The sequence below is a fragment of the Apostichopus japonicus genome, chromosome 18 (genome assembly GCF_037975245.1).
Source record: "Apostichopus japonicus isolate 1M-3 chromosome 18, ASM3797524v1, whole genome shotgun sequence".
In the NCBI taxonomy this organism is placed as follows: Eukaryota; Metazoa; Echinodermata; class Holothuroidea; order Aspidochirotida; family Stichopodidae; genus Apostichopus; species Apostichopus japonicus.
The window spans coordinates 1,795,712-1,823,654 of record NC_092578.1 but is presented as its reverse complement, the minus strand read 5'-3'; the positions used below and the strand labels follow the sequence as shown (position 1 = coordinate 1,823,654).

General features: G+C 37.0%; 1 protein-coding gene across 6 annotated transcripts in view; it reads right to left on the bottom strand.

Moving 5' to 3' along the window:
- LOC139958796 (natural resistance-associated macrophage protein 2-like) overlaps positions 1–18,490 on the bottom strand; it is a 32,687-nt gene extending 14,197 nt beyond the window's left edge. Inside the window, exons 1-15 of one of the 6 annotated variants that reach the window (XM_071956134.1) lie at positions 18,232–18,490; positions 17,168–17,351; positions 14,606–14,620; positions 11,324–11,472; positions 10,288–10,410; positions 9,394–9,620; positions 8,570–8,640; positions 7,215–7,282; positions 6,025–6,180; positions 4,652–4,810; positions 3,676–3,771; positions 2,972–3,091; positions 1,795–1,944; positions 770–843; positions 1–151 (exon numbers count right to left, since the gene is read on the bottom strand). In XM_071956134.1, coding sequence (XP_071812235.1) covers positions 1–151; positions 770–843; positions 1,795–1,944; positions 2,972–3,091; positions 3,676–3,771; positions 4,652–4,810; positions 6,025–6,180; positions 7,215–7,282; positions 8,570–8,640; positions 9,394–9,620; positions 10,288–10,410; positions 11,324–11,472; positions 14,606–14,620; positions 17,168–17,246 — 1,638 coding nt within the window. In that variant the 5' untranslated portion in view covers positions 17,247–17,351; positions 18,232–18,490. The remainder of the gene's footprint in view (positions 152–769; positions 844–1,794; positions 1,945–2,971; positions 3,092–3,675; positions 3,772–4,651; positions 4,811–6,024; positions 6,181–7,214; positions 7,283–8,569; positions 8,641–9,393; positions 9,621–10,287; positions 10,411–11,323; positions 11,473–14,605; positions 14,621–17,167; positions 17,352–18,231) is intronic. The other 5 variants (XM_071956136.1, XM_071956137.1, XM_071956135.1 and 2 more) reach the window with 5 other exon arrangements.
- Between the last annotated feature and the right edge of the window lie 9,453 nt (positions 18,491–27,943).

Below are 27,943 nucleotides of genomic sequence, written 5' to 3'. Positions count from 1 at the left end.
CAGGTAAAAGACAAACAGGAGGTATAACAGCATCACAATGCCAATAAAAGGTAACACGACCACCGGCAGATCTTGGACATAGGTAATCACAAAGAACATATTGATGCCAATGATCACAACTGCCAAAATGCAACACACCACTGTTGCAAAACTGTAAAATTAAAATCAACAAAACAGTACTAAAATGATATATTTCAGAAAAGACATGGATGGCAATTATCAAAGTTTAGACCACAGATGTCAAAAAAAACAAGATTTAGACCATGACATACCCAACATTGTTGTCCTTTATATCCACACTAATATTCCATCACAATTTTCCGTTCATTTTCTTTTAGTTTTACTAGTACATATTTATATATTCTATCAGTAAGTCTTTAGGCGAACGGACTATCAAACATTCTTACAAACTCAGAATTAACAATTTAGGATGTAAGTTGCTCAGAACCTCTCAAATTTAATTGCAGAATTATTTCAGAGAGAGAACAATTTTTTATATCAATATGGTTCCCCTTCCCCCCCCCCCCCACCCCCTAGTCTGTCATAGTGCTGATGATGATGTTAGGATAAGGTTACATTTCATTTCATTTATTTGTTTCTTCACAATATAATAAGTTAACTAAGTGACAATACATATCAATCAGAGTATAACACAAGTTCACTGCAAACAGTACTCTCAAGGCGTTTTGTATCTGTGTCATTGAAAAAAATACTGGTGTCGTCTGCAAGCATCACTATTGAAGATTTATATGACCATTAGAATACTCACATTCCATTCTTAAAGTCGTGCATCAACGCCTTGCTACTGGTAAATGTAAGGACTGGTATAAGAGCGAATGGCAGCTGCCAGATGGGAAGACAAAAAAAAGAGAGAGTTTTTTGTTAAAACTTTCCTAGGAATTTCCTATTTAACCAAATTATTCTTTCACATATCTACAAACAAAGATGGTTAGAGTATTCACATATACCTCAGGATACAATTGAGCTGGTGTTGCATTGCAGATCCTCTGGACATTTATTTTCATTGCCCATAAATACTGATGTCTTTGAACGTTCCATCGTCTGTTATGGTGTTAATTTCTGGAATAGCCTAAGTCATACATTGAGAAATATTAAGTACCTTAATTCATTTTCATTCAAGTTGAAAAATCATCTTTTATCCAATTATCAACATCTATAGATCTACATTTGTCTCTGACTTTAAGTATTTCCCACATTATCAAAATGCCTTTTTTGTTTAGTTTAGGGGTGGGGGGGGGGTGGTATAGGTCTTCTTGGTAAGGGGCTTTATTATCATGCCCATATCCTTTATACTTGTTATCTTTATTTTGGTGGGCTTCTTGTACAAGCTACGGCCTCCAAGCCCTTCCACCATTTTCTCTCAGTAATTTTCATTATTTTTCTTTTATATGATTTATTACTTATTATTTTCTTTGCATGGTATTGTCTTCACCGTCATATTATTAGATAAACATTGTGAGGAAATGGAAAAATAAATGAAATGAAATGAAAATGCTATGCAAAATGCTATGCAAAATGCTATGCAAAATGGTCACAATGTTATACAAGTTCAAAGATGTATACAGCAATTTTTCATAAAGAACTTAAGTATTTGATAAGAAACGAAATTTGGCCATATCAAAACTGGTCTACAAAATAACAAAATTAAAAAATTAATTATTCCCCGTGACTGACTTGGGGATCCTAAAATGTGAATGAAAGACTATCTGTTATACAACAGTTTTAGCCTGATACCTTCCAAATGTCAAAGTTCAAACTTATAAGGGTACATACCTGCATACTCATGAGAACATTAAGTAGATCATTCATGCCTGTGAGTTGATAAACTCCCTTAAATACTGCGATAGAGAGCGTTGGCATGATGGCTATGGACCGGGTGAACAACACTCGCTTCCAACGAGCCCATTTGATGTTCAAGAAACCCTAGGAAGAAGAGATTGTTTCATTTTAGTGGTGGGATGGATAATTCTACAGGAAGTTTGCCTACCTGCCTGCTTGCCCCCCTGCTGGACATGTACTGGCCTATTTCAGAGCCCATCTCCCCACATGCTTGCCTATCTACTAGAGGCAGCATACCTCTAAGCCCATCTATCTACCTGCTTGCCTGTCTATTTGTCTACCTCTAAGCCCATCTATCTACCTGCTTGCCTATCTTCTAGAGGCAGCCTACCTCGAAGCCCATCTATCTTCCTGCTTGCCTATCTACTAGAGGCAGCCTACCTCTAAGCCCAACTATCTTCCTGCTTGCCTATCTACTAGAGGCAGCCTACCTCTAAGCCCATCTATCTACCTGCTTGCCTGTCTACTTGCCAGCCTACTGGTATATCCTAAGTGTATCCACTTGTTGAATCCATTTAATTATCTGTTTGTCTGTCTGTCTGTCTGTCCATCCACCAGCCTAAATTCTAGGCAGCCTACTTTCAAGCCTGACTTTAATCCCAAGTTTTGGAGGTTATGTAACACCTCCTGTGTGGTTATTTTCAGTTCATTATTATTTCAGAAAACAAAATCTAGGAAACTACCTACAAGACTGACTAAATAGTAGCCAGCATAAAAAAAAACTGTTCAAAGAACATAAGAGTATCTAGAAATAGAGTAACTGTTCTGAGAAAGTTCCTATCATTCCACTCATTGAAGCAGCTTGCTGTTATAACACTTCGGCATCAAATGTTTTCTTCTCTAGTTTTTTGGATTTATGTCAAACTAAGGGCTTAAATTCTCTCCACATAGACAAAAGTTATATAAATATTTTTTACACTCTGCAGAAAAATAAAAGGCTATGCAGTACTTAAGCATTGATAGAATCACTCCAACCTGTTATTGCAAGATAGATCTGTTCATAAATAGATAACCCTGCTGTCAAAATTGCCTGTCCAATGCTGCTGTAGAAAATTTGTAACAGATGTAGAAGACTTTCAGTTGAAATCACCAAATCTAAATGACAGCTTACCTCCATAGCAAACTGTCCAGCATAGGTACCAGTCATTGTTGAACTTTGACCTGAGGCTAGAATCCCAACTGCCCAGATGTAGAGTGCTGCCGCACCATACTGACAACCTAAAAAGACTCCCTGGTGAAGAAATTAAACAGAGAGTGGGTTGATGAAATCGACAGAGTGTTCTTTGCCCAACGATACATGTAAGATGCCTGTACCACAAAAACAATTCCACAAACCCTACCTTACTATCTTATATTACGATGTACAATGCATTGGAATTACACACTTCTGTCTTATAATGATGCGTTCCAAGCTTTACTTTTGTGCCACATATGCATTGGAAGGTGAGTTTTTCAGTTATTGTACAGTAACTGTGCAAAAGCTTGCAGTATAGTCTAACTTCTACCATATCAACCTCTCAAGGTGTAATAAGGTCATACATGAAAAACAGCAACGATTTTACCCATATTTCATAACTGATGAAAGTTTAAAAGCGGACATCCGTGAAAACAGAAGTCTTAACAGCTTGACCGCTACCTTATTGGCCCCCCCAGGGTGATGCTACCGAGGCTATTCTTACCTAATAACAGTCCAACCGCTACCTAACTGTTACCGCACCTATCATTTGTGCTCCTCTACCTCTACTCAAGCATTAACAAACTGAGAACCCAATTTGAAGATTCCATTTACTTATTCTTAAGTGTTAGTGTGCTTACCCCTTTATAGATGTCCATATTACCAATTGTTTCATTGTTAGGAGGGAACACGTGCTCGTAGTCAACCTTGATGCTTTGATTCACACATTTCTTGTTCTGACAGGTAAGGAAGAGTGACAATGGAGAACAAAAGATGAATTAATCTGATGAAAAACATAAGGATATTGGCACAAAAAAAATTATAACCCAGAGTAGTGACCCCATTAAAGCTATATGGCAAGATCACAGAGGAATGTGTTGTGTCTACGTTATATGTCAAGATCACAGAGGAATGTGTTGTATCTCCATTAATTCTCAACTCTGTCAGAATAACAGAACGATATGCTCGGTTAAGTTGAGGTATTTTATGACAACTTATTTCTCTTTAAATTCACCTCGGCAGTTGCTGCACATGGGTGTTTCCATAGCTTCTGATGGGATATGTGGGATTAGTCGCTGACATTAGGGAAAAGAAGGAGGAATAATATTTCCCACACATACAATGCCAGGACATACTGGTAGATTATATTTTTATATTTTGTTTAAATTGTCCAAGCTGAAGGTACTTTATGAAAGCAGGACAGGCTAGTCTTAGTCCAGGCGACATGATGTCGCAAGTATATGGTAGCCGCACTCTAGTTCAGTGTCTAACATGGGCCCTGTCTTTGGGTCATGCCAAATGAGTACCATGGGAGGGGAATGGGGGAGGTAAGTAAGTACCATGGGAGGGGAGGGGGGGGAAGGGAAGATATTGGAATATTTTAAACCCTGGCATATCCCAAGAAATTGTGAAACAGATCTGTCATTATGGTGGATACAGATTACTCCATGTCATAACGAAAAGCTGCAGCGGCTGCAAAATGCCCTGCAGCAAGGCTGCATCAAATATCAAACAAGTAGAGATTATCTATGTAGAAGACCAGCAGTGCCTGATATCATGAAATGCAGAGCAAAATGTGAGTGTCATATCTGAAAGAGAACAGTTAAGAGTACTTACAATATCTAGGCTTGTTTGGTTGTTTAACCCCTCCGCAAAGACGCAGACAACGAAGAGGTTGATAACGAAAGATACCATGAGGGCGACGGTAGCCTCGATAAAGAAATATCTGTTTGCTTCCCTCACTTTGTCTTTCCTACGGGTGTCGACCTCTCTCGACTGCAAACAGCGAGGAAGAGAAGATGAGAAGGTATCCGTAAAATGTAAAACTAATTAAAGGTTCTTGATTGGAAAAGAGCAAAGACATTTATGGCTAGAACAGGAATCAGACCAGTGACCCTCTGTGTTGCAAACCAAAGGTCCTACCAACTGAGCTAACCACCTTTTTGTTGGTGGTGATCCCCCCCCCCCCCCCCCCCGTATGGCCATTTTTCCTTGCTTGGGGCGCCAGTCAGAAGCCACAGCACCTTGCATACGGTGTAAACCAGAGATCACACTGCTGTTTCACTTGGTACAACCCACAAGGAGGCAGGGATGTGATTTCAAGAGAAGTTTGGCTTAAAGGTTTTTTATGTAAACTTATAAAGGTTCTTGAAAATGAAAATGGCTTTAATGTTAGGTGGGAATGATTCTATAGGAAACCTTATTTACAAAATTGAGATAAAGATGTGGTGAGACAATGGGGGGCAAAATCATCATATTTTGTTATGGTGGGGGGAGGGGAAAGGCCAAGGATGTTATTTTTTCCAGAGGAGGATTTGAGGGGTTCCCCTGCCGTCTCAAATAATTTTGGTTAAAGGGATTTTGCACTTTTGGAACATTGTTGAAGAATTTTCAACTTTTTAGGTTAATACCGCACATAAATGTTATACATTATGTACTGTACGCTAAGAATATTTTGGGGATGGGGAAGCTGAGGCTCCTTGACTTATTCTAAGTGGTATTCTAAAAGTATAAATGATTGCACCCCTGGAGATGAGCTGATATGAGTGCATAATGATCATATCTTTGTAACAAGCACATTTTTAAATGTCAGTTGTGGAGTTACAATCAATGTTATGCTTCATTTCAAACCTCATGAAAGGCTGCCGCATTTCAACATGAGAATAAACACTAACCCAAGACCTGTTTCAACGTTGATATTGTACCTACATTACATACCAGGGCAGTTTTTTATTGTCATTTGAACATAAAACTGGTAAAATCAACCACAAAGTAAAGAACTTTGTATTGTTTGTAGTAAACATGACAAACAGTTGAATCTAATGTTGCACGTTTTTTTAGATCAGGGACAGAGGGAGGTGGAGGAGTGTTTTGAAAGTGGGTGACGGTATTTAAGTTAAGAATCACAACACGCTACATACTGTAGCTGTGAGATATATCATTGAAGGCGAAATGCTCTCTTTTTTACCTCTTGGAGAAATAAAACTGACCTTGACCAGAGCTGAATGCAGATATAGGTTATGTGGCATGATAATAGCCCCTATGATACCAACTGCCTGTAAAGTAGCTTGTTGGTCACAATTACTACAGCCTGGAACAAACAGACCACGGGCAATGCTTTTAACGTCGGGCGTGACCGTGAAAAACTGCGGGGGAGATAAGATTGTGAAAATATTAGTGACACATACAGCGTTGAACCATTTACACTCCACTGTTTGGGTTCTGATGTAGGCCGGAAGTAACACAGGAAGCAATATAAGTACATCCCGCAATACAAGGAAAGGAACTGGTGCCATGCATGTTCTCGGTTTAGGGATGGTTCCAGACGTACTATAAACAGTGCCCTCGTGGGTTACACACGGTTATTAATGAACGTGATAAGTTTAGATAAGTTTAGTTAGTTTCTACAAAAGGAGAGGAGAATGGCGATGGGGGTATGTTGTAAAACTTGAAACCATGGCCTTGGCCAGACATAAGAAAATACTGTATGGAATTATGTCATGGAGTGGGTGTAGAAATCTTGGCACACCCTCTTCCCCCCCTCGCCCCCCCACATAAAAATATTTTTTGATCGATAGTAATCATATGGAGGGTAGTGGTGTCTAATCAGAAATCTTGTCTTCTCAGGACGTTTGCTTTTGTTGGAGAGTACATGTTTCAATGTGAAGACTTCATCACTGACCAAAATTGTTGAAAAACCATTTTTTCCCCCATTATATTTATCCAGTATCGCATTGCCAAATGCTATGCAAAGATGTCAAATGTCCCAAAAAATGTCAAAGACGTAAGTCTTTTTTTAAAATATTTTTCTACACAGGCACCATAGTTTTTCATACCAGACAAATTTCACACCCCTCAAGACTATTACACAAAATTTGAACTTTAAATTATTCCCTCCTTTTTTTTTTTTCTTTTTTTTTTTGTATCAATGGTTTTTTTTCTTTGTTTACATTCAGGTCATCCCAATGGGTTTATTATCTGTGTTACAAATAAATACTTGATACTTGTCAGTACATTTTACCCTTCCTATTTGGTCGTGGGGTATGGAGGAGGGGGTATGGGGGTAAGACATGGTAGCAAACATGAAGAGGAGGAGCACATCATTTCCCAATCAGTGACATTGATTATTCAAAGTTGTACTGATGGGGTAGCAAAATTAAAATAGAAAATTTTAACTGACCTCTAAACCAAATGTAATAGCCATAGTTGTGATTAAGAAACCAAAAAAAGCCTCTAATTTTCGAAGACCTGTGAATGAAACAAACAGACATTGTCAACAGCAATGAGGGGGGGGGGGGTGGAGGGTTGGATGCAGCAAACATCACTGTTATTAAAGGGAAAAAGACATACAGTAAAATGCCCAGGAGACACTGGCTTTCAACCAGGAGAAAATCTCAGGAACGTACAAATAGCACAAAACAAAACTCATCTGATTATCTCCAAACAAGAGAGGTGGGCTTGTCATGTTAGAAGAACATGCTACAAAACTGCATTAAAACAGGTGTTGTGCGGTTCTTAAATTCTTTGTTCAAAAAACACTTATCAGTTTCTTTATGTTTGTACTATTAAAGGATTGGTTCAGTTGTCATACAAGTTTATGTTATATGAAAGAGGACAATAAAAGAAACACAATGGTGAAAAAACTGTTTAAATATCTTTTTCGGTTAAAGAGATATTCAAGTGTAAATTTTTATCAGATTGTGTAGAAACTGCTGAAATCTGACTAGCTGTGATGTCACATCCTCACATTCCTGAAAAGTCTTTGTTTTTTTTTCTAAATATTTTGTGAGATTTCATGACTTTCAACCAAAAGATATGTCAGGAGATCTCATATTTGTCAAAGGAAGTATTTGAGATTAAACATCTGAAGAATTTTTGATTATATTATTTTGAAATGTGTTAAAAAATGTAAATAATTTTTAAACAAATATATTCACACATGTTAAGGAAGTGAGGATGTGACATCACACCCTCACAGTTAGTCTTTCTACAACAGTCATTTTCAAAGAAATTTTGATATCTTCAAAGTGTCATATCTCCTTAACAGAGCATGCTATCATGGTAGTTTCTTCACTGTTCTTCACTGTCTTCTTGTGCTCTTTCATACAAAATAGACATGTCAAACACCTGAACCAACCCTTTAACTTAGGAATCGTCCCATCGTGTTCTTTGAGTGGAATATCAGCCAGTTAGGACAATTTCCTAATTAGCTAATACCTCTCTTAACAGTCCTCCCTTATCATGCTTCAAAGCACTCATCCTAGCAGTATGAAGAGTTCCTAATGTGATCCTAATGCTAGTACCACTCTATACTGTCCAATCATATCATGCTTCAAAGCACTTGTACTGACAGTATGAACAGTTCCTAACCATTATCTGATAGAAACATGATATTCATACTGCCAATACTGACACTATGAGTGCTCTGAAGCGGGACATTACAGTACAGTATAGAGAGAAATTGTCCTAACTCGGTGAGAATATGCACTTAGTTTCACTGATATTTGTTAAAAATGATCTCTCTTTTCTACTTACCGTACTTGTCCAAGAAAAGGAAAACAAACGTATCTGTGATGGTGATGAGGACACCGCCATATAAAGGAATTCTGAAACCAGAGGACAAAAATGGAATTATAGTAAGGAGGAAGCTGATGAACAAAGCATCTAGGTTACTATACGAATGTGAGGAAACCTATTGGCAATGACTTTCTAGAAGAAATTAATTGCATGCAAAAAGGTTAGGTAAGGACAATCAATCAATGGAACAAGGCCTTCTGGAAGATTTAATAAGTTTTGGGAATTTTGAGACAGACATTCTACTCTCAGGTGCTACAGATATTCAAGTGTAATCATAACTGACCAACATTTCCCTGCTTTTTTTAATTGTAGTGCACGTGCGCGCTACAATATTGGCATTACCGGCCAATTGAACGATACCTACACGACTGGACGTTGATAATTAAAGTTTCACATAGTCTCTGTACATTTGCAGTTTAAGGGGCTAGCTGCTTAACCTACTTGTTCTGAGCCTGTCACGGCGCTCTCAAGCGCCCTCATTTTGTAGGCACCTACAGGACTATACTCCCTGGTGTGTTGTCCGCCCAAAAATAACACCAAGAACAATCGAAAAGTTCTTCCTAATACTGCCAGCACTCCATGCGCACCATAATACTGCATATTTTGCAGGCAAATGCAGTTATAGTTATTTCTGTCTTTCTACCATACTTGTTGGATATTTGTCTTTCTAGCATTTATTTGAGGGGGAGGGGAGGTGGGGGAGGTGGGGAGGTGGGGAGGTGGGGGAGGGATATATAACATTAAAGATACTCTTTAAACCTTGCACTGTTGATAGTACTTACTTTCCATTTGAGAGAAGATTAAATGCTATGGCAGTTCCGATGACCTCCTGCATATCTGAGCCAATGATGGCTATCTCTACCATGATCCATAAGAGGATACGTGGCACCGTCGGGTATTTACGGTAGCACACCTCTGCCAGGTGCATACCCGTAACTACGCCCAGTCTCGCAGAGAGCCGTTGCAGTAAAAGACCGAGCAAGGTGGCTAGGAGGAGTACCCATAACAACTGCGGCCAAAACAAAGTACATGGAAAAGATTGCAGGAAGGTCGTATGATGTATAATATCGATCCTACAACAACTATGACAAAAATTAACGTTATTGACCTGAAGCAAGGACACAGGTTTTAAGATAGGTACCAGTTTCACACATACAGTCATATGTGCCCAAACCTTTCTAAATGTGGGGAGGAAGCCTGTGTATTTTTAAATGTGGGAGAATGTGGGAGAAATGTGGGAGAGGAAAATGTGTGTTTCTAAAAGAACCAGTAAGACACAGAAATCGCTTTTCTTCTTCCGTTCCCCTACTGTCCCCATTTTCCAGACCGTGTGGGAAACATGTAAATATACATCATCCAGATAACAAAATGACCTTCACGCACCTGGTTATATACAAAACAAACTACAGAATAACAATCCTCTTTCCTGTGTTAAAGGAAGAGAATCATCAAAATGTTGCCTAAAGGTGATCCACTAGGGACAAAAAATAGCTGACTTTGCTGTTTTCACTGGACATGACTGCTTGGAAATACTGTACAGTGGAATACCATGGGAAACATTTGTTAGAAGCAGGTATACAGATAAGATGATGACCTTAAAAGTATTAAAATGCTTGTGTCGTAACAAAAACAACGAGAACAATATTTCTTTAACTTCTGATTTTTTGCTGACGTACCGAATATCCCGCATGAAATCCTGACTGCAGGTCTGATTCGATGTTTCCTGGATCTAAATAGGCTATACTCATCAGAAACCCCGGTCCAGTGAAAGCCCATAACTTGCGAAAACTGAAAGAGTACTGACAGAAAAAAGGAACAATAAAGAAATTTGAGAACTTGTTGTATCTTAATATCCTAAAAAGGAAGGGGAAAAGTAGGGGGGGAGCATGAAATATCCATAAATTTATAAATACACATTTTAAGTTCTAAAGGGCCATAGATGGGGAAATAATTCATCAAGTACAGTTGCATATTGCAAAATGTTTAAATACATACAGTATGGGCAAATTGCTGTAAATACTGTGCATAGCAATTTTATCCTAGAAATTGACGATATCGATGCAATCGTGTAATGTATCACGTTTGTTTGCTCAATTATTTGATTGGGAACATCTGCCATGCCAAAGGACCACTCAGATATATTTATATCAATTCTGCCAAATACACAAATGTCATGGCAGTTAAAATAATCTATAAATGATCAAACAATATATAATATTAGTAGTAGTAGTAGTAAGTTGAGTCTCGTCTATCCGACATGCTCAGTGAGTAACCTCCGCCACGTATCACGATCTTGCGCAAGGTTTATTGCTTCCTCAAAATTGTTAATATTAATGTCCTAATTGCATATTAACGTCATAATTGTTAATATCAATATATAATATTACTGAAGTGCTTATCTTATAATGTGATGCTCTGCAAGCACCACCACACACACATACATACATACACACGCATACACACGTACAGTAACAGCCAGTTCCCACACCTATATTTAGTTAGGGTTGTCCCTGACATATTTTCACATTTCTTGTGCTTCTTCACATCAGGGAGCTACAGATGGATATCACACAAATGTTTGGTGGTTCCAGCCATAGTTAAAGTACTGGAAGTAAAGTCACTAAAGGACACTGTCTACACATTATAAAATTATAAAGTTCTATACTGTATTTATTTCCACCCAAAAAAATAACCTAAAAAGTAACAACTCACCGAATCCCCATATTCTGGGATGGATATTTTATTATCTGCGAAGTAAGTGTCATTGTCCTCCCTGCTTGCTTCATCTGTCTGACGGTCACCACGATTCTCGGAATGTCCTGAGGTGTAGAAAGAGTTTCCGTGACTGTCAACCAAAGATGCTAGATACCAAGTTGAAACAAAGATGTCATAATACTGGGCATGTTTTAGTCAGTGATCTAACCCTGACCCACCCACCCACCTGCCCCCCCCCCTCCTGTGCCCCCTTTGTAGCAGAAGTCATCTCCCATAATCCCAAGTTCTTTCCTGACCATCCCTGGAACCTAAATGTCACATTAAAGTATTTTGAATGCTTCTTGCTATTAATTGCCCAAAGGTATGGCCAAGAATCCCCATAGCTATACATAATGTATTATACAACACCTAATTATATTCCGGCCATTTGATTGGTCAATTGCTCGTCGATTGAATGCAAAATCCGCTCTATTGCACGCTATGATGATAGAACCATGCGTTATACTTTTTTGGTAGCACTTTTTTCAACGGTAAGAGAGCAGAGAAACCTGTCTGTACAAAACAATCTGTTGCATGAGTGCATTTTACATCCAATTATATCCAAATTTGAAGGTGTTGTATAAAACAAATAATGAATGGTTTCCATTCCTGCAATAGTGCAAATATTTCATTCGTTGAAAGATGTAATTTGTTCCATTCAACTCGGCTGCGCCTTGTTGAATGGAACATTCCATCTTTCAACTCATGAAATATTTGCACTATTGCAATCATAACCATTCATTATGTGTATACTGTACTGTACTTTCAGACAGAAACTAAGAATATTGATATCCCCATAGCTGTATATAATGTACTGTAGGTACTGTACTGTACTTCCAGACATGAATATTGATACATGAACATTAATATTGATATCCCCATATACATAATGTACTGTACTGTACTTCCAGACATGAATATTGATACATGAATATGAATATTGATATCCCCATAGCTGTATATAATATACTGTAGGTACTGTACTGTACTGTACTTCCAGACATGAATATTGATACATGAACATTAATATTGATATCCCCATATACATAATGTACTGTACTGTACTTCCAGACATGAATATTGATACATGAATATGAATATTGATATCCCCATAGCTGTATATAATATACTGTAGGTACTTTACTGTACTTCCAGACACAAACAAAGAATAAGGATACAAATAGAGCAACAACAAGAATATAGAAAAGCAAACAGCAAATGGTGCATATTTATACAAAGTATTGTAAATACCATGGTATGCACACAGTTGCACATTGAAAGAATTTTATATTAGTGGAGCGCAGAGAACCAACGTTAATATTACTACAGAAGTTAGTAGTTGCAGTGACAGTTATGAACTGTACTTAAATTAATATATTTTTTAATTGTGTACATATGTGCAGTATGCATTGTACAAGTATAATTTACTTTAAAATGTTAAGTTTCTTATGTAAAGACTGTGGTTATAAACCTTCAATTACAAATTGATTAATAATTCATAAAACTGCTGGCCAATGAAACCAAATATGATTTATTGAAACAAAGTAACACGATTATATGCCACAAGCATTGCATGGGAAGCAGCGATTTGATGAACGAATTTGTATATAAACACCGACACATGAGGATGATTAAACAAACGGTAAGACTGCGTTCCTGTATAGCATGTATATACAGTGCATGACACAATGACAGCCTACCATGCAGAGACTAAATGCCACTTTGGCAGGCTAACTTCCAAACAGGTATAATGTTATAACAATGTGTGCCACACCGGTAACATGTTTATTATGACAAAGATAATGTCTCATAATGTAAAAATCCATTGTTGATAACCTACATGTAGCAGCTTTCAAATATATACTGTTATACATGTATTGCTATATTAGTGCCACATACAGTAGTAGAGTGTACATGATGGCCAGGTAATCATGTAATGTGTCCGAAAGTATAAACAATCCACTGAATCCAGTAATTCATATTAACAGCAGCTTCAATACTGTTGCTTGCTATCAGCAGTATGTACACAGAAGTATCCTATCCAACAGTGATTAATCCTGTAAACATTGTATACTGTACGTGCTACACAGATGTAGCAAATCTTGAGGTTTGTGATTGCAAGCAGGGATTAAAACAAAGCAAGGATTGAAACAAAGCAGGGATTAAACAAAGCTTGAACAGGACACAGCTAACATCTAGATATGTATGTACTTATCATTACTTGTAAAACGTTTTTGACTTTGTATCCAAATATATTCCAATTGACAGAAGAAAGTTACCAATAAAGATACCAAAGGTGTAAAAAAACATTTTTTAAAGAAGATATTGATATCTCATTTGACATAAGGTCAACACCTTTGACTGAAGCTGGCCAGATTCAACTTGGAAAGAGGTAGAGCACAACTACTGTACCTAGTATACAGTATTGTACCTCAGGTTTGATATCAAAGCTTGCAAGTAGTGTACTATATAGCCTGGATCGAGGTTTGGAAATTGAAACAACGAAGCCAACATGTGTTAAGTTTAAGCTGTCTGTGCACTAAATTCAAAGATGATTCTACGTATATGCAAATTTGAAAGTACCAGCAAGCAAAGACCAGCATTTTCTACTACAGTATATTTTGTAGGTTCTACACATGCGTGGGGAACTCAATAGTTAATGAAGCATGCATTTATCAAGCACTACCACTACTGCTACTACAATTCTACAATTAGAATTATATTACTACTGTAAGTACTGTATTAATATAAGGTATTGTACATCCAAGCATCAAAAGCTTATTAAAATTTAGTTTTTGTGTGCATTGACATTTTGTCTAAATTATGGACCTGTAGTATTAACTGCATACTTTGCATGTATTTTATCGAAGCCAACAGTCATTTAATATCATTTTAAAGTATCACTTCCTTTTTAATGGACTGAATTCTGTATGCTCATGTGTCTTTTACGATCAAAGAATTTTCAAAAGAATTCGGGAAATATAAGTGTCAGAATGTGTCACCATTTTTGCAGCAAATTTGCATTTTGTGAATACTTTCAAAATAATGGACTGTTCTAAACTTTGACCTCATTAGGCATTCAATCTCCAACAACTCAATTACACACCATTCCACAAACATTTTTTAACAGCACCTCTTGTCTAAAGTTTCCATTTGTGTTAATGCGACTGTGTTAGTAAGAATAATAGAGTATTGCACTATGCAACATTTACACTAAAGACTTTTTGAAATATACATTACCATCCCATGTTGGTACTGTGGTGGAAAGACAAAAGCCTTCAGTTAAAATTCAAGTAGATTCTTCAACATAGATTAGCAACACACAGCATTTAAAAGTCCTAAATGTGTGATTCCTAATCAGGGGGAGGAGGGGAGAGAGACAGGACCAGGGGTGCGAGGCAGGACTCTAAGTGGTACAAACCCATAGGTTTGAACCATACTTTAATGCACAAAGCAATAATCCACAACTGGCAAAGGGGGGGGGGGTGGAAAAGTTTGTTTATAATTACTAAGGATTAAAAGTAGTGGAAAAGGTTAATATACACTGGATTAGACATACAGTACAGTATAATACAACCTTGTAACAACAGATACCGCTATAGTACTGTAGGCAATGCCTTTAAGTTACTGTTGCTATATTTTCTGTACCAGTTTATTGGTCCAACCTGAATGACTTCCTTAAATGATTTTGTTCCTCTCCTTTGTATATATATTTGGCTATGAAATAGTGTGACAGCTCCGTGGCAGCTCCAGAACAGAGTAAAAATCTGATCAGTGAACTACAACGTTACGTTCATCTTATGTTGGGTCATCTCACTGGACCAAAACCGTCACATTGCAAGTTTTGAGATTGAAAACCAAAAATATATCGATGTCTGTTGCAAAAATGGACAACCCATGATGTAAACAGACCAGAACAATACAAAACAACGACAATTTAACACTGCTGATATTAACATGATTCCACAAATCTTTTACACAAATGTCCATTAAGGTGCAATATGAAAAGAATTGGTGAAATATTGTATACATACCCAATAACCCTGTGCATAGAAGAAAAGGTATAGACTTTGGCAAATTGCAAGATATATCAGACTAACTATCTACTAACATCAATTAAATTTTTTTAGCTTGATAGAATTTTATTACGTGGGAAGGAAAGCAGCTTAGTTGGTAGACATTTTACAGTGCAATTTATAGCATTTTTAAGCAAATTATGACCAAGTTTGTAGTTTTCTTTAGTTACTGGTTAAGAAGGCTAGACTAGGGAAGTGTAGGCTGATATGCCTAGCTCATCAATGTAAGGAAGTCTTGCTTCCTTCCTGTATATTACAATGAATCTATATAGTAGAATGTTTAGCTTTAACTTAGCTTGCTGAAGTACAGTACTGTACTTGCTGATATTATTTAATTTATTTTACACGTTTGGGTTTAATTTACAATAAAACATGCTCATCTGTGGAGAGACCAGCATGGTGATAAGTTCTAGTTTGCTTGAACCAATTACTACTGTACATACCGTACACATTTTCCCATATTTTTTTTTGGGGGGGGGGAGGGGAGAAGAAAGGGATAGTATGTGGTGGGGGAGATTGATGGTATAAAGCTTTATAGGGAGTCATTTCTAATTTTCATTTTGTAAACATACTTTTTTTTTGATCTAATTGTACTGTACAACACAAGCCATGATCATACAGTAGCCCATTTTGAAATCTTGAGCTGTGTTATACTGTACATACATAGAGGATTCATTTGATATGATTTGATTCATTTGATCCATCTCAAATCTTATAGCCGAATCATACTATTTGTAACACTAGAATCCCTTTGTATAATTCTAGAGCTCAACATTGTGCTCGACAATGAGGTGTTGTATCGAGAAGAAAAAGAAATCAACTTTGAACAGACTACCTTAAATAAACAAAATTGACATATTGTATGATAGACTGGTAGTGGTGGTACAGTGAATGATTCTGTTACTGTAACCTATGACAAGCTGTACAGTAGAACTACTGTTATGGACATTTGTGGATACCACACTGCATAATATACTATAGGGTACATATATTACAGCATATATATGATTTAGAAAATTCCTGAGCATACAGTACTGAATGGGAGTTCCATGACTTGATTATTAAAGCACACGTACTCGTTACTGATTTTCCAAAGATGCAATCTTATTTCGGCTTTTCATAACAATTTGATTTGAAGAAAAGAAAGGAAAAAGAGACTTGCTCTTTCCGAGTTAGTTTACAGTCGGGAAGAAAGACAGACAGACAGACAGACAGACAGACAGAAAAGACATTTGGTAAATAAGTAGTTCCAGTTTAGGCAAAACAAAGTGCTTTGAAGTAAATCAATGCTACGAATTGTGGAGAGAATGTTTAATATACATTCCCGCCCAGATTAAATCAGCTGTGGCATCGTGTATTGTGATGGCCTTATTCGTTTTCTATCGTGAAACCTGAATACTGTAAAGTTTGGTAAATGACACAACTATATAGCACGATCATACGCTATATCGTGATACCAAGCCTTCATGATAGCAAACATGACTGCTACATTCACGCTAATACGTAATATCGTGATTTCAAGCTGAGTGCGTCACGAATCGTAACTTCGTTTGGACTTTGGGTTTTTATTATTCACGCTATTTTTGGTGAAGACGTAATATCGTGTAAGGGGGGGTGGTGGAAAAGTTTGTTTATAATTACTAAGGATTGCAACTAGTACCTTACTTCAGGCATGCAAGTGCCTTAACAGTATATGTTCAGATATCTTAAGACATTTATAACTTACTCTCTTCATCAACTGGATTAGTCGAGTGTTTCGGATTAGCTGTAGGGCTGTCCTCATAAGGAGGTGCTGTAGGCTCCATGGCTCTGCTAGACCACGCTCAAAGGAAGAAAAATGAACACAACAGATAGTAGGAATCTGGATGAAGAATCCCCTCTGTGGACTAGCAAATATCAGTCCCTCTACCCTACAAAGGAGAAAATCATTTTAAACAATGATTGTCTTACGAAAAGTTTGCTTTCCATTCACAATTGACTTTACAATTTTTGATATATTGTGCATTTATAAAAGAATGTGACTTGAATGAGAAATTTTACATAAAGTATATTTTAACATTGGTGAAAAATTTCAATAGGTCCTACAGGCATTGCTCTTCTACTAATATCTGCATGTACTGTATTATAAAGTACAGGTACATGCTGCTTCAAAATTGTTACCACTTCCATCGATTGTCTTAATGGAAACGGCAACTCAATAGTCATTTCCTGGCAGGTACAGTAACATTTGAACGTTGTATTTAATCTCAATTTATTTTAAGTCAAGTCAAATTTTCTATTAGGTGCCATTAATAATGCCTAGGAAGAAGGATAGGCCCACAACTACAAGTACCACTTGACTGAAACAGTTTTAAGTCCACTGTCACAATCCTAGCACTAGCTGTCACTAGCCAGTACTGGCACAGTACTAAATAGCAACAGTTCACAACAAAGTCAGCCAAACCATTTCAAGTTATTTAAACACCTGAGAAACAAGGTTCTTGGAAATATTTAATTTTCTACTCTTATTTGTGTACCTAAAGTTAACTTTTTAAGGCTTCAACTGTTTATCTAGTCATTTCTTAACTGTTCTGTTTAGGCTACTGTAAATTGTTAAACTTGTGTAACATGAAAATTCTTTCTCTTGCGATAACAAGGCTATAGGCTATCCTATCCTAATTCCTATTGTACGTAGCCTACATTTGAGATAACAACAGTGTCAGTAAGCACTTTAGTTAAGACTGAGACTAAGAGAGCTACCGTAGCCTATATCATTTTATTACAAAAACAAATGAAAAAAAATCCACTCACGACCAAATTAAGATGACAGGCACTAAACCTCAATTTTATACACTCTGTAGGACTGGACAGTTCTACAAAGAGAAAGACCACGATCGTTTCACCGGATTTCAGAAGAATTCCTCGTAACTACCGATTGGCAGTACCACTCAGTACCTTGTTCTTTCGTAACTGAATGTATCGAAAGATACTCCTGATTTGTTATGAGGCAGAGTATACAAATGTACACATGTGGAATTTACGCATGCACACGCTCACGTGAATTTGCTAGCAGCTTGACGTGATAATAGCGACATGACTGTGCAGAAATGGAAGTTCAAGGGTAACAAGTAGTATACGAAAATCTATCTCTGCAATACACATCGAAATAAAAAGTGTTGATTTGAGGAGCAGTGCTAAGTTTCTATCAGATTTTAAATCATATTTTCTCACATTTTTTTGTGTATTCGAACGGAACAGATTATTTCGTCTGACAGCAAATAATACACGTCTGTACCGAACTGTTTTCTGACCCTTTCTTTTCTCACTTAGGCAAAGCTACATATTCGATTTAAGTCGAACCAAGTGAGCTAATAGATTTGCATTCAATACATAATTGTTTACCAGAGAAAATAGTTTACCCGCATTTGCCTATTGCTGCAGTGTTACTATGTATCCTATGTCACATTGAAGAAGAAAAAACTCCCTTGGTAGACATAAAAGTCAGGGTTCCCGCTGTCGTTTCTGGGAGACACAAACCCAACCACCATCATTGGTCAATGGGATAGAGGCTACATGAGCTGTACATAGCTATACATTATACATAGCTCACATACATACATACATACATACATACATACATACATACATAGGTTACACATTATAATGTATAGCTTACATACATTACATACATCATATAGCTTACATACATTATACAAAGCATTATACTACATTATAGCCTACATAGCTATAAATTAGCTATACATAGCTAAGAAAAATCTGATTTCATCCAGGAGATATCACAGATACACTGTTCCCTCACACCATATATACGAGGCTGAAGACTTGATCAAGTCCAAATATGATATAAAATATGGAGGCTGGCTACAAAACATTATTAATGGCATTGATTTCAATGTCAAGCATGTTAGCATTCTTCCTTTAAAAAAAAAAAATTGCATCTGAGGCCACCTGGAAATGCAAAAAAAATCCAAAGGGGAGGGGGACATCCCCTCCCCTAAGACCCCTCCCCAAGGCCGGCCATCAGTCTTCAGCCCCCCCCCCCACTCAAAAGGACCTTCCTACGCCACTGGTGCCATGGCCCACAGTGGGTGGTTTATAATGTTAAGATGGTAGATGATATTTCAAAAACCTGTCTTTCCTATATTTGTAATCTTCTTGGCGCTTCTCTGTTTTTATTACGAATTGTTGGATATTTTCCTCAATTTTTTTTTTGGGATAGAAACATTCTTTTCAACTCATGTATAAATGAGTTAAGAAAGTGATAAAGAAAATAGAAAAACATTTCCAACTCGATTTCCATGATGACATTAATGTTAACCTTTGTCAAAGTTGGACAAAGTCAACTTTCGCACATCATACGATATTGGTATGGGATGTTCTTTCCTGTAGGCATTTATACAAAGGTACTCATGAACTTTGACAATATACCGGAAATTCAATTAGTTTACAACATTCTGAAATGTGGATTATGGGAATTGGTTTTACAAAGGAAATCACCCAGTGATCATGCGTACTCAGACACTATATATGGCGCGGAATGTTTCCAAACGGGGTTAAGCTGGCGGGGTTAGAATGCTTCCCTTAGAAGAATTTTCTTTTGCATATATGTTGTTCAACACGTGATCTGGCCATGTTTTTTCAGAAATGGTTATTTCATTTGTATTATCTAAGAGTGTGTTTTTACTGTATAGTAGGCCTTTTCGCACCTCTTTGAGGGGGAGGGGGGTCGGGAGTTTTCGCCGCATTGTACTGGCTCCCGTTTTTTCGGCAGTTTGTGTACCAATGCAATTGCTGGTTTGGTACTATGACTTCTGTTACAAACAGGAGCGCTAGGTTGATAGCGTGTACATGTATATATTCTGGAACCAGTACAATGTGGCAAAGGGCGGCTATTAATCGCATTGGTAGGTTTTGCAACTATTGCTTCTTCTATTTTTCAATTTGGTGGAGGCTGCATGGAATAATTTAATTCACAAAAACGGGAGCCCCTGAAACGGCTCCCGAAAAACAGATAACTTTGGGTTGGGTACGGTTCCATTTTGCAGTACATGGATTGGAAGCTCAAACAATAAAAATGACTGCATTTCTACTTTCATGCATGCGTCAAATGCACGGAAAGTTTACTTCAAAATCTGAAGAAAAATAAAACTGTTTTGTTTTGTATTTGGGTTTCTTTTACATCACAGTTGTATGCCGCCATTGCTGATACTTGAACACTATATATCGGTGTATTATACACTGAAAACCTTTTTTCCCACAAGACTCTGAAAATGTCTGGGTTATCAGTTAACCTTTTTTTTATTTCATTTTATTTAGTTCATAGACTGTCAATTTTTGAAAAGAGAAAGTGGTTTCAAGAAGGAGCTCAATATATACAAAGCTGTCAAATTGATGACGCTTAGCCTATGGGCTTAAGTCAACAGATATGCAGGTGCATTATCACAGTGACACTCGGTATATGGAAGGAAACGAGGTAACAAAAACCCACCAAAAACAACAGAAGGCCTAGATCACGACAGCAAGCGTTAAAAATGATAGTAATTGTAATGCAAAACGTTGTCCTTCGTATAGTAGAAAACTAACATAGTCTTCATGTATGTATGGATTCAGTCTCGAGTTTGCTCCCAGAAATACAAACCGATTTCAGAGACAATGAATCAGTAGGTAGGAAGGGGAGGGGGGTTGGGAGGGGGGTTGTGCCGCTTTTGAACGCCCTCCCCAAATTCCGCGTCAATCTTAACCCTGATATGGTTCATGATAGATACTATAGCTTTGAACTCAGAGTCCCGTGATTACGTTGCAGAAAATTGTTAAGAATTGTACGCCGTAATATAGTAGATTACCGATACTTTACTACGCCATCATGCACGAGACTACCACATATGACTCATCGGTGCCCGTTTGGGAGTAAATCTTTCAACCACTTTCATTGTGATACAATTAAACAAAAACCTGTCAAACTGTTTAGGTGTTACCAAAGTAATCCCTCTGAATATATGCCATAATCATTGAATATATACTGAAAAGTATACTCATTTTTACTGAACTTTCCATTTTAGGTGTTTTTATTTGAGGGCAAGGTGCGTTGAAAGCACACGAGATCAATTGTTATACAATGACATAGTAAAATTTGTGTCAAATGTTCCCCTCCACTGATCTTAGCTTTATGCTGAGATCCCAGCTGAATGAATACCACGTGAGAAAATCTAGTGGACAAGGACACCGTCATTTGCCTAGGTTGTAAATACAGGTATTAGTCGATACGGATATAGCTATAAATTGCTGCTAGAAACTATCCAAGGATGGTTTTGTGTATGTTAACCTTGAATACTTCCTGACTGCCTGCCCGCCTATATACAGAGAGTCATACCCTACCTGTGACTAATTCTCATACATACAGCACGTGAATAAAACATACAGGTGCATTATATTAAAAAATATTGACCCTGTGCATATACATACATAGGATAAGTATACCATTTAAAATGGACTATAATGATATAAAAACTAGACTAAAATGGATAAAAAAGGATTCTGAAACTTATGACAGCATTGTCTTTGAAAAGTTATTTGCATGATTCCGCAGTTTTGAGACTCCATTTTTGTGTTCACGTTCCCTTTTGTTCTGCTTTATAATTACTGAAAACAAAGCTGGCGTTTTACATCATGGAAGACGGGAAATTTATTCTGAAGCATTTTACGTCTCGTTAGAGGCTGACTGTATGTAACCTTATATGAAATTCTCTGACCCTCCCTACCCCTCCCATTCCCTCACACATCACCCCTTCGCTAGATATAAATGGAAGTATCTTCCAATATTTGAGACTATATTGTGCCATTCTTCGATATTTCACTGTCTGTAAAAATTATGACAATTTGGTCAGGTCATCGCTACAAAAACTATTTATTTATTATTCGCGTGCTTTTGCAAACAAAATATTAACATATATAAGGAATAATAGAATGAAAGAAAGAACGGAAGAAAAAACATCGTTCGTTATTCGGTCATAGCGCCCTCGTTTTTACTAGTCTGACCAGATCATTTTGTGCCTCACTGTGATATTAAAATGTGTTCATACATCTTTTTCTTAATCTCGGTTACCGCTTACCAGTGTTAGATATTTAATTTAGTGAATGCACGCCATCTACCAAGAAATTCAAACTTTTGTTCAATATAAGAGGGAGAAAGAAGGGTGGGGGGGGGGCTATATAAATGTAACCATATCTACAGATAACTTTGACATTGTTAAACTGAATCTGATTTAAATTATCATGCAAATAATGTAATAGTTTCAAAATCAATTTGAAACCATGTTCTCTTCCGAGAACCTAGACGGATTTGAAGAGCGACCCCTATTATAATAAGTTTCCCTCCCGCCTCAATTTCTAAGGTATTTTTCCTGCGTATGTTCGGGTTTTCTTTAAAAAGGACGAGTATGGCCCTGGGGTCTCTGAAGGCGAGGCCCATGTGGGGAGGGGTGGCGTTGGAAGCACCCCAGAAGAAATTAAACATAATTAGGTTTACACGCAATGTTTTGTGTGAGGTTGCAACGGCGAGGGGGGTGGGTGAACATCCCTTCCCCCGGGATAGCACATTACATGAATGTATCTTTTACTTACTAAAGATAATGTGATTGAAAGCAATACTGTAGGTTTGGCAAGTTGGATAAAAGGGACAGTAAGACAAATGTTTGGGTACATTGTTATGTGCGTCTTTGATGCACAGGTTTGTTGGGGGGGGGGGGTGGAGTTGGCTGGATGGGATGGGTCGGGTGGGTAGGTGGGTGTGGAAGTATATATTAGCAATCTTGCAATAAAGTATAAAATGTATTAACGATCAACAGCAATTAACGTAAAGCAGAACCAACAAATTAAAGATCATAATTATAATAAAAAATAATAGAAATCAACATAACAATACTTCAAACGCCGTCCACCTTGTTGGGACAGAAAATCTAGCATCATAGAGAACGAAAATCCAACTGAAACTAAATGTGGTCATATATTTATAAGATGATATGTGCGCATAAGCTGTTTTACGTTTATCAGATATTGGTCCGTAACCTTTATTGCCTTACAAGAACAGCCAATTAGCATTATAATAAAAACTAAGTATGAAATGTTTCCCGAAAGATAATAATGACTGTATTGAAACACTTAGCATGCACAGGCTCCGGATGTTTGACCTGATTAATTCACTTTGGCTTCGGCTTTGAGTACAACGTTTTTGTATGCTGCCCTGTTGACGAATCTAACCTTAATAGTAATTTTGCGATCCTTGTTATAGTCATTGCCGACTTTGCAATCCGCGGTCCCCCTCACAATTTTCCAAGGGTCGGTAAGAGGGACTCCATAGTTTTCCCTTTGGAAACCAAAAGGGGAATACATTGGATAATAATGGAGTGTAATGCATGATATCACCTTTAAATGTAATATAAAATGACTGAATTATACTTAGTGTAACACACATAACGTTACATAAAAACATAAAACTAATTTGGGCTCCGATAAGTCAAGGGCATTTTGGTGTTGAATTTATTTATAGGTTCTTATTTGTTTATATGGAGTAAAGCATTTTTTGGATCGAGTTATTAGAATTTACAAAGCAATGAACTAAGAGCCAGCCATGCAATGAGGATATGACGTAATAATGACTTTAGCCTTAAAGGCAGTAACGCACACTTTATTATAAATCCCCCCCCCCCCCCGCGCCCCTCCACACACCGGACTTTTTTAAGTAGAGAAAGTAAATATTATGGAAGGGACACAGACATATTCAGGATTGATATTGAAGAGTCGTCGAGGCGCACTTCGACGAAGAGCCGTATAGACAGGGAGGGGGGGGGGGGGGTTGCTCCCCAGGGGCAAAACTGAAATCCTTCAGCTTTCATTCTGCTTTAATAATTCCTATCGTCAACACATTTTCTCATAATTTTACGGACGTCATCGAATATTCCCAGAATATTTTTACGACGTTTAATCAGTTTTGACTTCCTCATAAGTACCCGTTGGATGAACAAACAGTGTCTTATTCATGTTGATATACTGTTATTCCTGTAATGTTGTATAGATATCCGTGCATCTATATGTTGATTATCTCTCTCACATACCGCAATAAGTGTATATTATTGATGGTATATCTGTGATTTGAAACGTTCCGTTTCCACCCACTGCAATAACAGTACCTTTTCTCCATTATTTAGATTTGAATTCGTAACTTCTTTGGTTTATATCCGTTATTTCCTCCCCTCACTTCGTATACCCCCCCCCCCCCTCCCTACCTATGAACCTACATGGATGAAAAAGCTCAGCGATATCTTGACATTGACTAAGCGAATACGTTCCTTTCGATTTCATGAACTATTCATGAACATGCAGTGTGGCGTCAGTATTGTTTTTTTTCTTTGAAAAGTTTCATGGAACGCTTTCTGTCTCCTTCCTGAGAAATGAAGTATTCATGAATAATTCATATACTGTTTGCCCCGTGAGTTATTGATTCGGTCTTCAATTGTGGGCGTATATATATATATATATATATATATATATATATATATATATATATATATATATATATATATATATAAATATATATATATATATATACAAGTTGCCGAACTGGCATCGTGACGTTATCCTGTTACGTCATATATATATATAAGACATTTACTGAATGTTCATATGTTAGATCCTTCGTACGACTACACTCGTTAATTGCATAGTTCATTGAAAATCCGTTCATTTTTCATGCATGAGGTTTTGGACGAGGGAAATGGAGAGCAAAGGAGGAGGAAGGAGAAGGAATGAGGGAACTAGAGTTTAAAGCACAGGAAGACTGTTTATTATTATTATTATGATCATCATTATCATCATCATCATCATCGTCATCGTCATCGTCATCGTCATCATTATTATTATTATTATTATTTAATTCATTCATTAATTCATTTCTACACTTTGAGGTTTCTGTTCGCAAAGGAACCACATAAACACAGTTTTGTACCAAATCTTCAATAATGTTAAATTTAATTTCTTAATTGTGAGATTGTTCGAATGAGTGGTCAACAACCGAATAATTCAATAAAATAAATAAACAAAGGACATCCCTAAATCCGTATTCCATTTTACTTTCTTTATTGATATCTATGTTGTAATTCCCATCCCCCACCCCCTCTCCTATCCCCCCTCTTGTTGTTTGTCTGGTAGCTTCATACTGAGTTTTATTTTTTCTCATATTTTTCCACTTTATTCCTGAAGTGTTAAAACAGATAACCTTCAAACATGCCCACAGAATTCCTGGAGAGAGCATTCTTCAACCAATAAGAGGCCACTTCACTCCAAGGAATAAATATGGGAAGCATTCTATGTATGCAGTTAGAGCTTTTAACGCCTACAGCTCTTTCTTTGTTTAGAATAAACAAGAAAAAACCCGTACAGGTTACCGGTCACATCCCTTACCGACATAGCTCCGGTTATAGCTCTAGTGACCATCTTCTGATGCTCGCATGAGAAACTGTATGTTAATGTTTAACTGTGTAAGCACAAGATCTAAAATAAATAAATAAACTAGAAAAACATAAAATAGACCATTTACAACCTGTTACAAAGATGTATATAGTGTGAACAAATTTATAAAGCATGCAGTGATAATATTCCATAATTTTAAGGAACGGTTTCAATATTTACAAGTTTATCACAATATATAGACAACATGAGTAATGCTACTGAGACCCTGCGTTATATCATAGTTGCAACTTGGCTACTTTCGATTAATCGATCACATCGTACTTTATATAGTACTAGCGCGGACGATGACATGCGTCATCTTCTTGCCCCCGCCCCCCCCCCCACCCCTCCCTCTCTCTGTCTCTCGGCGAGTCGACTCTTTTTTTGAACGTTATACTATTAAGGCAGACAATGATATGTTGTTACGTCATTGCTGTTGGCCTTATCGGTTAACCGACTCTTATTGAACATTTACATTATATGAAAGCAAACAGTGACATACGCCCCCGTCCTTTTTTAGTTCAACAACTCTTACTATATATTTTAACTGTTGTTGTCACGTTGGGATAGCCTGAGGTTTGTGCAGGGGGCGGGACGGGAAGGGAAGGGGAGGAGGTGGGGAGGGGAGTCAAGAGGACGGGCGGTAAAAGGGTCTAAAGATGTGATGCAAGAAACAGTCAAAACACTTTCCCTTCTTTTGCATAATCATTTCTTTGTACTGTTACAGATATAGGCTACTTGCTCTAACAAAACAAAATTATAACTTACACAGTACAGCTCGATAATTTACACGCACAAGAATATCAATAAATAAGATGAAAAATAATGATTCTTCTCCAATTTTGTTCCCTCTATTAGGTTATTATATATATCCAATTTTATTTCCCTTATTACACTGAAGTTAATTTTCCGTTTCAGTAACTTCTTATTCCCGACGGAATACAGAAATAAATCACTGAATATTCATTTGACACTGAATACACCATATGGCCTATTTTGATACAAAATTGGATTATGAAACCGTATCATTCTTTAAGAAATTATATTGCGACACTTTGAATGTGTCAGTCGTAGTATCTGTGTTCCATGACAGCCGTTATTTCTATCATCATTGATATTGTTATTCAATGTTAATTTAAATATAATCTGCCAGTAATCGTTTGAATGAAGTGACATTAATATCATGTTTTGATACTTGAGCCTGTCAAATTGTTCTTCTCAATAATCATGAAAGCTAAATTTCATAATCGAAAGAATAAATTAATATACTAGCAAATGAAATACACTATATGAAGTCCTGAAACAGAGCAGAATAAAAAATTCAATTAGTTTTATTGGAATTTTAAAACGATATTAATCTGATAAAATGGATCACCTCTAGCACAATTATCATCACTGGCAAAACAAGAGAACCTTAGACTGGGAAATGGATGGAAAGAATCTTTATTAAAGAGATTTCAACTGTTGTCAGTTTATATTCAATATCATTATGGCTAAGTGACATTTATTCCGTAAGTAAAGCAAAACCTTGCGTCAAAACAAAAGGTTAGCATTTTCAGTAATACTAAAATCACATTTAGTGGTTTTCACTATTATTTATCACGAATTCATAATTTTTGTGATTTATTACGTGAACAAAACAATGCAAATTGGAGATTGAAAGAAGGGTTGATGATGAGGAGGGGGTGGGGTGGCGTAAAGTAGAATTAAGAATTAACAATCCTATAGAAAATGAAGAAAATTTCAACTGGAAATGGCGATTGCTAGAGTTATGCAAAGCAAATGGTAAGCTGGATGCAATATGTCAGTTATTTCTCCTTTTCTCGTACACGGCCTCAAATTATTTCAATGTTTTATTCAATAAGTTCGAGACTGTATGTTTGCTCTGGTAACCTTCATAAGGTAAGACGTTAAAGTATGTATATATATATATAGATGTATGTGCGTCAACCAGCATAAATTATGGGCGTTTCTCGGCCTTTTGGCTAAGATCATGTGT